General features: G+C 37.3%; 1 protein-coding gene across 2 annotated transcripts in view; it reads right to left on the bottom strand.

Annotated features, from left to right (window-relative positions):
* Positions 1-12,555, bottom strand: part of LOC124612276 (acetyl-coenzyme A synthetase) — a 53,537-nt gene that overhangs the window by 24,660 nt on the left and 16,322 nt on the right. The window contains exons 2-5 of one of the 2 annotated variants that reach the window (XM_047140378.1): positions 9,924-10,119; positions 5,573-5,699; positions 5,350-5,495; positions 1,248-1,352 (exon numbers count right to left, since the gene is read on the bottom strand). In XM_047140378.1, the coding sequence (XP_046996334.1) occupies positions 1,248-1,352; positions 5,350-5,495; positions 5,573-5,699; positions 9,924-10,119 (574 nt within the window). The remainder of the gene's footprint in view (positions 1-1,247; positions 1,353-5,349; positions 5,496-5,572; positions 5,700-9,923; positions 10,120-12,555) is intronic. The other variant, XM_047140379.1, reaches the window with a different exon arrangement.

The following is a 12,555-nucleotide window of genomic DNA, read 5'->3' as shown; positions in this document are numbered from 1 at the left end:
ACTTCTTGTGCAAAAAAGAAGGAGTTCCAGTTAGTGACTCACTTATAAAAGTTAAATTCGCCACTAAGTTCAGAAGAAACTCACAGACTGCCTGCAGATATTCAAATTTCACAATAATTAAGTACTTAACTAGTCTTAATCAGACATCTCCCATGGTGAAGACACCAGGGAAATCAGGTTATTTGTATAATATAGTTTGTGTGACAATTCATGAATTAACGAAAATACGGAAGAATATGAAACTCCAGTACTAACAAGGTACAAAGGCTACAGTAAACATTCAGATAATCACAGAAGACTAAATGCACATTACTATGCTGAACAGTAAAGCAAATTCTGTAATATTAATGAAACTACCTGGACTTCAATGAACGATGAATGAGAGTATTCAAGTTGCAGGAATTTAGAAGTAGGAGAAAGTCTATAGTTTCACTAGTTACAGATGTACATGAGGTGTTATTTTTGTAAGGTAGGCAGAGAAGAAATCATGAATCCACACTAGAAAAACTAAGTTAAAATGACTAATTCCTTTTGTCCTATTCAGTAAAATAGAAAATGTGAGGTAATAGAAAAGCAACTGGACAAGAACAATCCAACAAAAATTGCATTTAGGCAGCACAATTTCCCAGTAATAAGTCTGCTGAGTTTACATTCTATCCAGAAGTGAATATCAGTCTTAAGCTGCATAACTTTTACATAACAAACCGTATCTATCAGCAACAGGCTTATGAAGTGTGTATGCTCCAATTCGGGGGTGGGTGGGGGGGGGGGGGGGGGGGGGTAGGTCTATTGCAGAGTTATTAAATTTTGTCCAAATGTGGTACATTTTCCCTAAATTTAATTTACACATTATGATTTGGACAATTTGTGAGAATTTATTTTAGACCACCACCAAGTTACACACTGCAAATTAACTACTGTTAATTCAACTGCAATAAATCCACCACTACACGTAAGATTAGAGTCACTTTTTTTCAGTTCTTCGAGGTTCCTATGCTAGTATTTTATCTAAATTTAAATTAAAGTATAGAGGCGGGGAGGAAGGAGTGCTAAAACCCATTTGTTACATGGCATTTTGGTGATATCTGTCAAGTTTAAAGTAGCTTCAAGAAACAAAGCCAACACACACACACACACACACACACACACACACACACACACACACACACAGACCAAAACAGTCTTCCACTTTCCTTTAACAGTATGCAGACACCACAACCAAGCTTTTACACATTCAGTATTTTCACCTTTGTCTCTTTGTCATTGTGCAGATTCTTTTGTTTCTTCCTACGGCAGCAAAATGCTAAGGAAAACCCACGTGCAAGTGATGACCATGATTCTCCGAACACAGCCTATAAAATTTTGATTAGATATAAAATGTTTATTCACGCTGAAAGACTGCTCAAATCTGGTTTAACCATGTAATTACAAGGTAACCACTCATTTCCTAATAGCTTAGCACTTATACAAAAGAAATGAGTTTTACATTTACTAGACATTAACACAACAGAGTAATTGAATGTTTCTTGATGCAGATATCAAGAAGTTCTGAAGATATCTGAATTGTGATTTCCTCATCTCATGATGTACATTTGGTTTGTGTAAAGGAGATACTTCAGAAACCTCCATTATAGTTACAACAATACTAACAAATAATATAACATGAAACTGATAGTTTTATTAAGAGCTATACTGTACTTAGATATGCAACATGTTCTGTCCTGCCTCAAGTTAACATATATATCATGAACTCGTCTACTGAGGACTAGAGCATCTCAGTAAAGTTGACTTCATCTGTATTAACTTTTTAAAATTTTCATTACCATGCATTGAGAAGCCTGGGCATACAGTTAGAGGCAGTAAGGGAGAAGCAAAATTTCATTTCATGTACCTATGTATAAAGAAAATGATTTCCATTAAATAATTCCTGCTGCTCTGTATGGAAAAAATAAATTACAAATATATAGGGGATGGGGGAGTTAATCTCTGTAGTTCTCTAAATAATGAGCATCATGGTTCTTTCTAATTTACAGTGTACATATTCTGAATGATTTTTCTGTGCCATTGCTATACACATTATGTTATTTGTGATGACCCGACCCCCTAAAAAAAGTTATAGATTAAAATTTCTGTATGCTACTTTTCAAGTGTCCATGTTAGCAGGAGGTAATACTTTTGTTACAAATGCTGATCTCCACTATGTACTCTGCCTATGGCCACCAGCTCTGATTTTTATCCTACTTTTATTTTTAGTTGTTATGATTGATCTTAATTTGTTCGCATTTTGAATGTTTGGTTTTGAACAGCATCACATAATTGTGTGATATATTTAGAATCAACCTGTTTAGCTAAACTCAAGTTATAAAGCTACTGAGGGTCTAAAAAACACTTCAGAACTTTCTGTACTTTGATTTTCAACTAGTGCAGATGTGTTGCCTGCAAACAGAAGTGATGGAGTGCTGATATTTAACAGTAAGTCATTCACATAGAGCAGAATTGACACTGGAGCATCTGTGGAGTTCGTAGGATAGAATAATTATTATTCATTTAAATTAACAACTCTCGTTTTTTCATTCCACAAATGGAATTTAAACCGTTTTAGTGCACTGTTACTGATGCCATACTTGTTAAATATGTAAATAAGCAATGCACGTTTTACAGAATCTGAACCCTTTGTGAGGCCACAGAAGATTCCTGCAACCTTATTACTCCTGTCTAACAATTTGCTTATTTTCACAACAAAACTTCACCGCATCTGTGTTTTTTCCCTTTCCTATTACTATTACTATCTTTCCTTTCTCAGACCTTAGGTCTGGTTCGGAATGAAAGTGACGCGGACCTTGATCAAGCGTCACTTCCTTTTAACTGTACGGTATATGTTACATTGCGTTTAGGAACTTTCGGGTAATTGAACATTTATCAATAATTACGGATTTCTGAAGTTGTATATATAAGTTTGGATGTAGATGTATTGCATTGATGTACTGGTGGATATTGCGTGGTATGACTCCTGTAGTTGATAGTATAATTGGTATAATGTCAACTTTATCCTGATGCCACATGTCCTTGACTTCCTCAGCCAGTTGGATGTATTTTTCAATTTTTTCTCCTGTATATTTGCTGTATTGGGTATGGATATTTCAATTAGTTGTGTTAATTTCTTCTTTTTATTGGTGAGTATGATGTCAGGTTTGTTATGTGGCGTTGTTTTATCTGTTATAATGGTTCTGTTCCAGTATAATTTGTATTCATCATTCTCCAGTACATTTTGTGGTGTATACTTATATGTAGGAACGTGTTTTAAAAGTTTATGTTGTAAGGCAAGCTGTTGATGTATTATTTTTGCGACGTTGTCATGTCTTCTGGGGTATTCTGTATTTGCTAGTACTGTACATCCGCTTGTGATGTGATCTACTGTTTCTATTTGTTGTTTGCAAAGTCTGCATTTATCTGTTGTGGTATTGGGATCTTTAATAATATGCTTGCTGTAATATCTGGTGTTTATTGTTTGATCCTGTATTGCAATCATGAATCCTTCTGTCTCACTGTATATATTGCCTCTTCTTAGCCATGTGTTGGATGCGTCTTGATCGATGTGTGGCTGTGTTAGATGATACGGGTGCTTGCCATGTAGTGTTTTCTTTTTCCAATTTACTTTCTTTGTATCTGTTGATGTTATGTGATCTAAAGGGTTGTAGAGGTGGTTATGAAATTGCAGTGGTGTAGCCGATGTATTTATGTGGGTGATTGCTTTGTGTATTTTGCTAGTTTCTGCTCGTTCTAGAAAGAATTTTCTTAAATTGTCTACCTGTCCATAATGTAGGTTTTTTATGTCGATAAATCCCCTTCCTCCTTCCTTTCTGCTTAATGTGAATCTTTCTGTTGCTGAATGTATGTGATGTATTCTATATTTGTGGCATTGTGATCGTGTAAGTGTATTGAGTGCTTATAGGTCTGTGTTACTCCATTTCACTACTTCAAATGAGTAGGTCAATATTGGTATAGCATAGGTATTTATAGCTTTTGTCTTGTTTCTTGCTGTCAATTCTGTTTTCAGTATTTTTGTTAGTCTTTGTCTATATTTTTCTTTTAGCTCTTCCTTAATATTTCTATCATCTATTCTTATTTTTGTCTGTATCCTAGATATTTATAGGCATCTGTTTTTTCCATCGCTTCTATGCAGTCGCTGTGGTTATCCAATATGTAATCTTCTTGTTTAGTGTGTTTTCCCTTAACTATGCTATTTTTCTTACATTTGTCTGTTCCAAAAGCCATATTTATATCATTGCTAAATACTTCTGTTATCTTTAGTAATTGGTTGAGTTGTTGATTTGTTGCTGCCAGTAGTTTTAGATCATCCATGTATAGCAAATGTGTTATTTTGTGTGGGTATGTTCCAGTAATATTGTAACCATAATTTGTATTATTTAGCATGTTGGATAGTGGGTTCAGAGCAAGGCAGAACCAGAAAGGACTTAATGAATCTCCTTGGTATATTCCACGCTTAATCTGTATTGGCTGTGATGTGATATTATTTGAATTTGTTTGGATATTAAGTGTGGTTTTCCAGTTTTTCATTACTATGTTTAGGAACTGTATCAATTTAGGATCTACTTTGTATATTTCCAATATTTGTAGTAACCATGAGTGGGGTACACTATCAAAAGCTTTTTGGTAATCAATGTATGCGTAGTGTAGCGACCTTCGTTTAGTTTTAGCTTGATATGTAACCTCTGCATCTATTATCAGTTGCTCTTTACATCCTCGTGCTCCTTTGCAACAGCCTTTTTGTTCTTCATTTAAAATGTTGTTCTGTGTTGTATGTGTCATTAATTTCTGTGTAATGACTGAAGTTAATATTTTGTATATTGTTGGTAGGCATGTTATGGGGCGATATTTAGCTGGGTTTGCTGTGTCTGCTTGATCTTTAGGTTTCAGATATGTTATTCCGTGTGCAAGTGTATCAGGGAATGTGTGTGGGTCTGCAATGTAACTGTTAAATAATTTAGTTAGATGTGAATGTGTTGAGGTGAACTTCTTTAGCCAGAAATTGGCTATTTTATCATTTCCAGGGGCTTTCCAATTGTGAGTAGAATTAATTGCTTGGGTGACTTCATGTTGCAAAATTATCACTTCAGGCATTTGTGGTATCATCTTGTATGTGTCTGTTTCTGCTTGTATCCACCGTGCATGCCTGTTATGTTGTACCGGGTTTGACCATATGCTGCTCCAGAAGTGTTCCATGTCTGTTATGTTTGGTGGATTGTTTATTTTAATGTGTGTGTTATCTATTGTCTGGTAAAATTTCTTTAGATTATCTTATTTTTGTATTCATTACTTGGTACTTACCTTTTCATCATATGCTTTCCTTTTTTCTGGTGAGAAATTAGCTTTTTCACAACCATTCTGACACTGCGAGGCACTTAACCTTGGCAAGTGTCTGACAACTATGCAGGTTTCCACTTCATGTCCTAATTTCTTGCTCCTTTCCATAGCTACGAATAAAGGAATTGGGTTAGTACACTGTCAGCAACAGTAATATGTTTTACTCAACTGAATACAACAAACTAACCATTATCACAGATTTCTTTAAGGTGCAACAATTTCTCTCCTCGCCATGCTCCATCTGCAGTAACAAGTAATTTGCACTTTGAATCAAGCATCCTCTCTGCCAGAGAATCAGCAGAGAAACCAGCAAACTGGAAAAAAATTAATTTTAAGCACAGTTTACTACACTTAAAATCTAATTTTCACATGAGAAATCTATTAACTTTTCAATTTTTTTTGCTACTGAGACACTTGCTTTACTCCGTAGTGACAAAAATTTGCAATACATTAGTATTTTGGGGATAATGTGATGTGGTGTGGTGTTTGTTATAAGTGTCCAATGTAAAGGGTATTACCTGACACAGTGAAAAACTTAAAAATTCTGTAACTATTGTTTAGTCAATTTAAGTTTATTGTTGTGCATACTTGAGAACCAGTGAACCACACCGATTCCTTTCTTCATTTTTTACATAGTGTTACTAGTGCTGTGCTCAGTGATATAAGCACCAGCCACTTTCCAATGCACAAAATCTGATTTGGAAGAGAGGAGAGGAGGAAATATTACAAAATGGCACACACACACTCCAGCACAGATAAATGCTACAATTAATAGCATTACTTCATAATTTAGAAACTCATGGGCATATGGCAGGTGGGCTAGTCAATCACAAGAGATGCTACTGAAGTTTATGCAACACATGGGAATGTAGCAAATGTTAAGTGAAGGGACATGAATAAAATTCAAAAAGAAAACATGAGCAAGTGCACGAAGGAGTCAGTACAGCGAACATGGTGCCTGCCTTGCCAACAAAGGTAGTTAAATTGTGCACCCCAACAGCTTACCTGCTAGGTTCGGCAGTCCAGGTGACAGCAAAACTGCAGGAATGTAGTAGAAATCAGGGTCAACTGTACCATCGAATTAAATGTACATAAGAGGATAAATGGGAGTTGGAGCCAAGGAAAATATCATTAAAAGAAAATGTTAATACATGTCAGACAAATTAAGTTGTCTTCACACGTAATTTAAGTGACAGAAGTGGACAAATATAAATAAGTTTAATGCAAAGCGTACAAATTAAATAAGGCAGTAAGAGGACAACAAGAGAGGAAATGTACAATGTCTAACAGTTTTCTGTTGATATTGTTACATTCCATCCTGTATTTTTCAAGAATGATATCTGACAGAGTGTGGAAGGAAAAATCCAGCATTGATGTCTATTAACATAGGTAGCCTGTGTGCAAGAGAGAACTAGTGGCCGCATAGGCCACACAGACATGTGTGTTGTACACTGTATATAATCCCTCTTCTGTCTTACCCATATTACTGCCTTACGTCTTATTTTGCATTAAACTTTCATATATTTATCCACTTATTACATAATGTAATTTTTTGTACACACAATACTTACACATCACATTGCATCTAGCATGTATTAACATTTTATTTATTTCATTTTTTCTTGGTTCCATCCCCATTTTTCTCCGGTTGTTATGTACATGTAAGCTGACAGTCCAAACTGCCTATGTTTCTTTCGAATGTCTGCAGTTTTCCCTCTCTTCTCATGTATTTATTCTTACAATGGTCACCTGCCACACAACACCCAGCTGGCAAGGCATAAGGTTTTGCCATTTAGTTCCTTTTTTTGGGCAAGAAACGCACCCCTTTTGCTGTATAGACACTAAGTGCACTTGCTCATTTATTTATTTCCTGTCAATTTTGTTCACGTCTCTTTCCTTTACCATTTCTGATACACTCCCATGTGCTGAATAGCAGTCAGTTTGATCCGTTTTGACAGGCCCACCTGCCATACACCTATGAAAATTATTTTTAGTGTCAATTTTAGCTTTTCCCCAATACCTTCTAAATGGTTTGCATTAGGATGTTTGAACTGCAGGGTTGGCTGTGAGGCACGATATGAATTAGTATGTGCATGCACCTTGTTGTTGTCAGCCAGTTGCACATGAAAATGTCATGGTACAGTGTGCCCGAGCATACAGCACTTGTGAAGGCCTATGTGTGCGGTAATGGTGCTGCTGTGGGTCAAAGGAGGTTTACAATCATGTTACGGCTGAAGACAACTGGTACAAGTGTGCTAACAATCAGAAATTGGATTTGCAAGTTCGAGGAACAGGTAGTGTTAGTCATGACATTGTTGCCAGTATCGGTCATCTGAAAAGGGTGAAAATGCCTGACAACATTGAGAAGACACATGCTGTGTTTCCGACCAGCCCCAGGAAATTGATCAGATGAGCTGCACAGCAGATAGGAATCAACTGGGAGATACTGTGACAAACTGAAGACCATCTCTTCCCATACAAAATTCGATCCCATCAGATATTGAGCCCCAGGGCCATAGAACAGTGGTTGTGTTTTGCCAACACGATTGTCCACAAAACTGAGCAGGACTTTGATATGAATATGGTTTGGTTTAGCAATGAAGCCCACTTCATTTAGATGGGTTCATAGTGAAACTCCATATTTCATGATCGAGAAGTCTCTTCACACTCGACAAGTGACTGTGTGGTGTGCAACGTCCAGTCACAGTATAATCAGTGTGATATTCCTTGATGGCCCGGTGACTATCAAACAGTACATGAAGGTTTTGGAAGACTATTTCATCCCAGTTATCCAAAGTGAGAAGATGTATTTTGTGAAAGATGGAGTGGGAGAGGTTTTGTAGGAGCCCTTTGGGGGTTACATTCTGGCTCTGGGGTACCCAGGGATAAATGGCATGGACCTCAATTGGTTGCCATATTCTCCGGATCTGAACACGTGAGACTCCTTTGTGAGAGACTATATTAAAGAAAAAGTGTACAAAAATAACCCCTAAACCTTTGCCGAGGTGAAAACAGCCATTCAGGCATATTAAACTTGCCATAACCTAAATCTTAGTATCTGTAGTGATGTTTAAATTTTGAATAAAGTGTGTGCACACCACAGTTTTTAACTACTCTACTCTTTCTTCATATAGTTCAATAATTGTCACCCTGTATGTTACAATTTTTCTACCATTTTGTATTATTTCCTCCCCTCATTACAATGGGAGGCACCTATGACTGACTAATAAGCCTATGAAGCTAGTCTTGCAATGAAAGATACATAATTTACTACTTAAGCACAGTCTTAACTCAATTAAGACTTTCTACTTGTCAGGCTTCTTCAAATCAAATGCAAAATTATGACAGAAGCAGGTATTATCTCTAATGACCATTATTTGGGTTTTTAGCAGTGTGTCGCACCAGTTAATAAGAAGTATGTGTAACAACTCTGCTCAGCAGTGTAAATATAATTCAGACATTGTACTGGTAAATATATCAAGCAACTCATTCAGCATTTTTCTAGCTCTATAACCCCACAACAAATTTTTAGGAAACTACTGGCACTCATATTCCTCAAAACATGAATTACCTGGGAGAGATCACTTAATAAATATGTTCCATACACCCCATTATGGAGTGTTTCAGAGGATATGGAACAAGTGAAATTTTACATTAATGGACAGAAGTAACCATTGCAGGAATCTTCTATGAAGTATAATATTAACAAATAATCAATGTTAATCTACTCACACTGATTTTTCCTAGAAATGTTACTGCTAAACAGAGCTAATTTCTGTTAAATTTATCTGGTGTAGGCTAAGTCAAGCCATCACCCCATGTAAATAAACTGGATTTAAAGTTATTTTATCAGTGCTTCCACAATGAAAAAGTGGAGTGAGAATGATTCATGTTCCCAAGTGACCCAAATATTGTCAGGTGACACCTTGCAGTCTCTGAGCAGCAAGTTTTGCTAGTTAGGAAGCATGGCAAAAAATGTTCATAAAATAAACTAATATAATCTAAAGAAAGAATGCTTTATTATTTAATATACTCATCTGAGGCAAGTGTAATGTTAAAAGTGGAGAATTATTGGAGAAAACAAAAGTTATAATGCACAAGAGTGACCAGCTAACATTAAATAGACGAAAGAGACTGAAAACCTTGTGAATTGCTAAACGACAGAGGAAAAATTTTAACACAAGATATTTGTTATAAAAGAGGAGTACTTCATGTTAGAGTTTTTGATGTGTGTAAGAGCATACTGAACTAAAAAATAAATACTTTAAGCTTGACTGTAGTGGTAATTATGTATAGTTGTGCGCGTGTTCTTACGTAAGACTGTACAGAGTCATTGATTTTGCTTTTTCTCAAATTTTGAACAGCTAAAAAGTAACTGTCAGCTTGTTAATGATTATTTTAATTATGATACTTTAAAACAGCCAAAAATATTATCTAAGATTATCAGTCATGTCCAAAATTTCGGCTACATATCTAACATCGGATGCTTCTAACATAGATCGTTTTCACAACTGTGTGGCACCACTAAATTCACCTACCACAATGGAATGTACAGCTCCAATACGTGCACAAGCCAGCATTGTGATTACAACTTCTAGCACCATTGGCATATAGATAGCAACTCTGTCACCTTTGGTAACACCATGGGATTTAAGCACATTAGCAAAACGACAAACTTCTTCCAACAGTTTCTTGTAAGTTAATCTGCTATAATCTTCTGGATCATTCCCCTCCCTGAAAAGGAAGGTGTCAGGAAATTTGTCAGTTTTTCCATGTCTATAAAGAGCAAAAATAAAGTGGCCAATATTAAAAGTGAATGGACATTTACTAACAATAGTTTAACATTGTATTTGTATTGATACTGCCACATTTTAAGCAAAGAAAATAATGATCAAGGAAAAGTCTTAACTTACTTCTAGTCTTAGAAGTTACATTTTGGATTTTCCAAAGGAAACTGTTCAAACAATATCACTATACAAAGTAGGTTATTCTTTTAAATATACACAAAATCACACAGAAAATGTTGCATTATTTCCAAATAATGTAATGGGTACAGAAATTAACAGCAAGGTCACCAGTCCTTCAGATCAGCAGTGGTTCATCTGGAGATAGTACAGTCCGCCAGGGGCACATCCTGATGATGTAGGGACACAGAAGCGGTAAAAATCAACACATTTAAGGCAATACTAATATCAGGTCTGAGAAAATATATGGCAAAGTATGTGGATTGGGCAGGTACATGGTTAAAAGCAGATGGGGTGTCTCCTAGGGCTAATACAAGATGAGAAACACAGTCACATCCAACTCCCACCATACAATTAAGGGCACCCATACACAGCAGCTAGGAGGAAAGAAGCTTCCCTCCCTTCACTCGTCGTCTCCTCCTCCTCTAGCTCTCAGGGAAAGGAAAAAAAATTCTTTCCGTAAAATGATTTATAAGTCCGTATTTTGCAGGTCGGAACTGGAAGTGTTTTATGCTTAACTATGAGTCACCATTCGTCTTCCAAAATATAAAAATACCCATCCCCAGGTCTACCAGCTCACCCCCCCTCCCCGCCCCCAAACAAACTATCGTATGGGCGCTCTCTTTGGTATGCCGGCGAATATCTTAACGAGGGTCAGTTTTAATGAGAATTTATAAGAACGAACTGATAGCATCCAGTACAAATGCGGGCAAAGTTGAAGATGCAGGTTAACAGATTACAGTGGAATCAAAAAGAAAACAACGCATGTACGTACTTACACAAAGCCTGAAAACTACATATCCAGATGAGCTATGCATCACATTAGATGAACTACAGGGTACGAACTTTTGAACTGTTTATTCAAAGAACAATGACTGAAGCTACCGGTGGTGGGGAGGGATGGGGGGAGGGGGAGGGGGAGGAGGAGGAGGAGGCGGTAAAACAGTTGTCATTTTTTGTGGGGGATAATTCCTTATATTAACTAGTCCAGTTCCGATGGTTAGATGTCGTGCACGTGTGATAGTATGTTTTACCCTGATATTTCTTCTGACAACTTTACCGTACGATATAGTAAATGAAAGGCGGCCAGTTGGCTATTGGCATGTGTTTCCCGTTGCCGTCTTTACTGTCATTCCCTGTTGCTTTCCAAAAGGAACGTGAATTTTTCCTCCGTTATCCTCCAAGCAAGATCACGTCCATGTAACAGCATCTAAGATCAAAGCTTGTCGGCTGTATACCGGTAGCTGAAAGTTTAGTTTCAGTATGAAGGCACCGGATCAACTTTAACTGACAATGACATGACTTTTACAGCATAGGTGGGTTCACACACGCAACTAATGTGGCGCTCCACGGAAACGACAGAATGCTCGCTTTCGAAATACTGCCACCAGTTAACAGTGGTGGAAGAAAGTGGCGAAGTACAATCAAGCTGAACTTTGTGGTATGACAAAAGTTGCGTCTCTTTAGCTGCGCCACTAAAAACTGGGTGTTCACACGTGCATGCATTGCAACTGCAGTATGCCACAAGCAGTGGCGACGCACTTGTTGCGCGAGTTAACCCGACTAAACTTTAGTACAGTCGGCAAGAGACACAGCGTCTACCACAACCATGTACCGCGATTTTGTATGTATCTATCGTAACGCCTCAGAGTTGTCTCAACTCTGGCAGACAACTGTTTCCGCCTGCAGCTGTTAGTGCTTCGCAATTGAAAACTGGCAACAGTGCTGCCAGCTGAGGGATCTTTTGCGCCGTCTATTACACAGGATGATTCAAAAGTAACTCTACACTCTTTGTGGGTGTAATGTATGAATCGAAATAAACGTTAAAATTTTGGATGAAAATGCTTTACTTCCGAGCCATTCATGGTAGGCATTCCATCATGGACCAGTACAGGTTTTTGGCATGTCGTGTTCACCTGCATAATGATCGATGATGCTTTGTCTTTGTCGATAGTGTTCCCGCACGTTTCAGTCGGGAGGGAAGAGTATCTCTAATTTGCGTACCCTAATCAGTGGACAGGTCATGCAGGACCAGTTGCTTTGGGGACTTAAGCAGCTCGTGTATGGCGTTGCAGTTTAGTATTTAGTACAACTACAGCGAATCGAAAAAGCTTTGCAGTTATGCAGTATGAGATGAACAGACCCTGTAACACTTCGTAACTGGTAAGAAGTCTGGCATGTCACTGGCTTCATCTACATGGTCATC

The sequence above is a fragment of the Schistocerca americana genome, chromosome 4, assembly GCF_021461395.2.
Source record: "Schistocerca americana isolate TAMUIC-IGC-003095 chromosome 4, iqSchAmer2.1, whole genome shotgun sequence".
Taxonomy (NCBI): Eukaryota; Metazoa; Arthropoda; class Insecta; order Orthoptera; family Acrididae; genus Schistocerca; species Schistocerca americana.
Note: the sequence above shows the minus strand (reverse complement) of the source record. Positions and strands in the feature narration are given on the sequence as shown.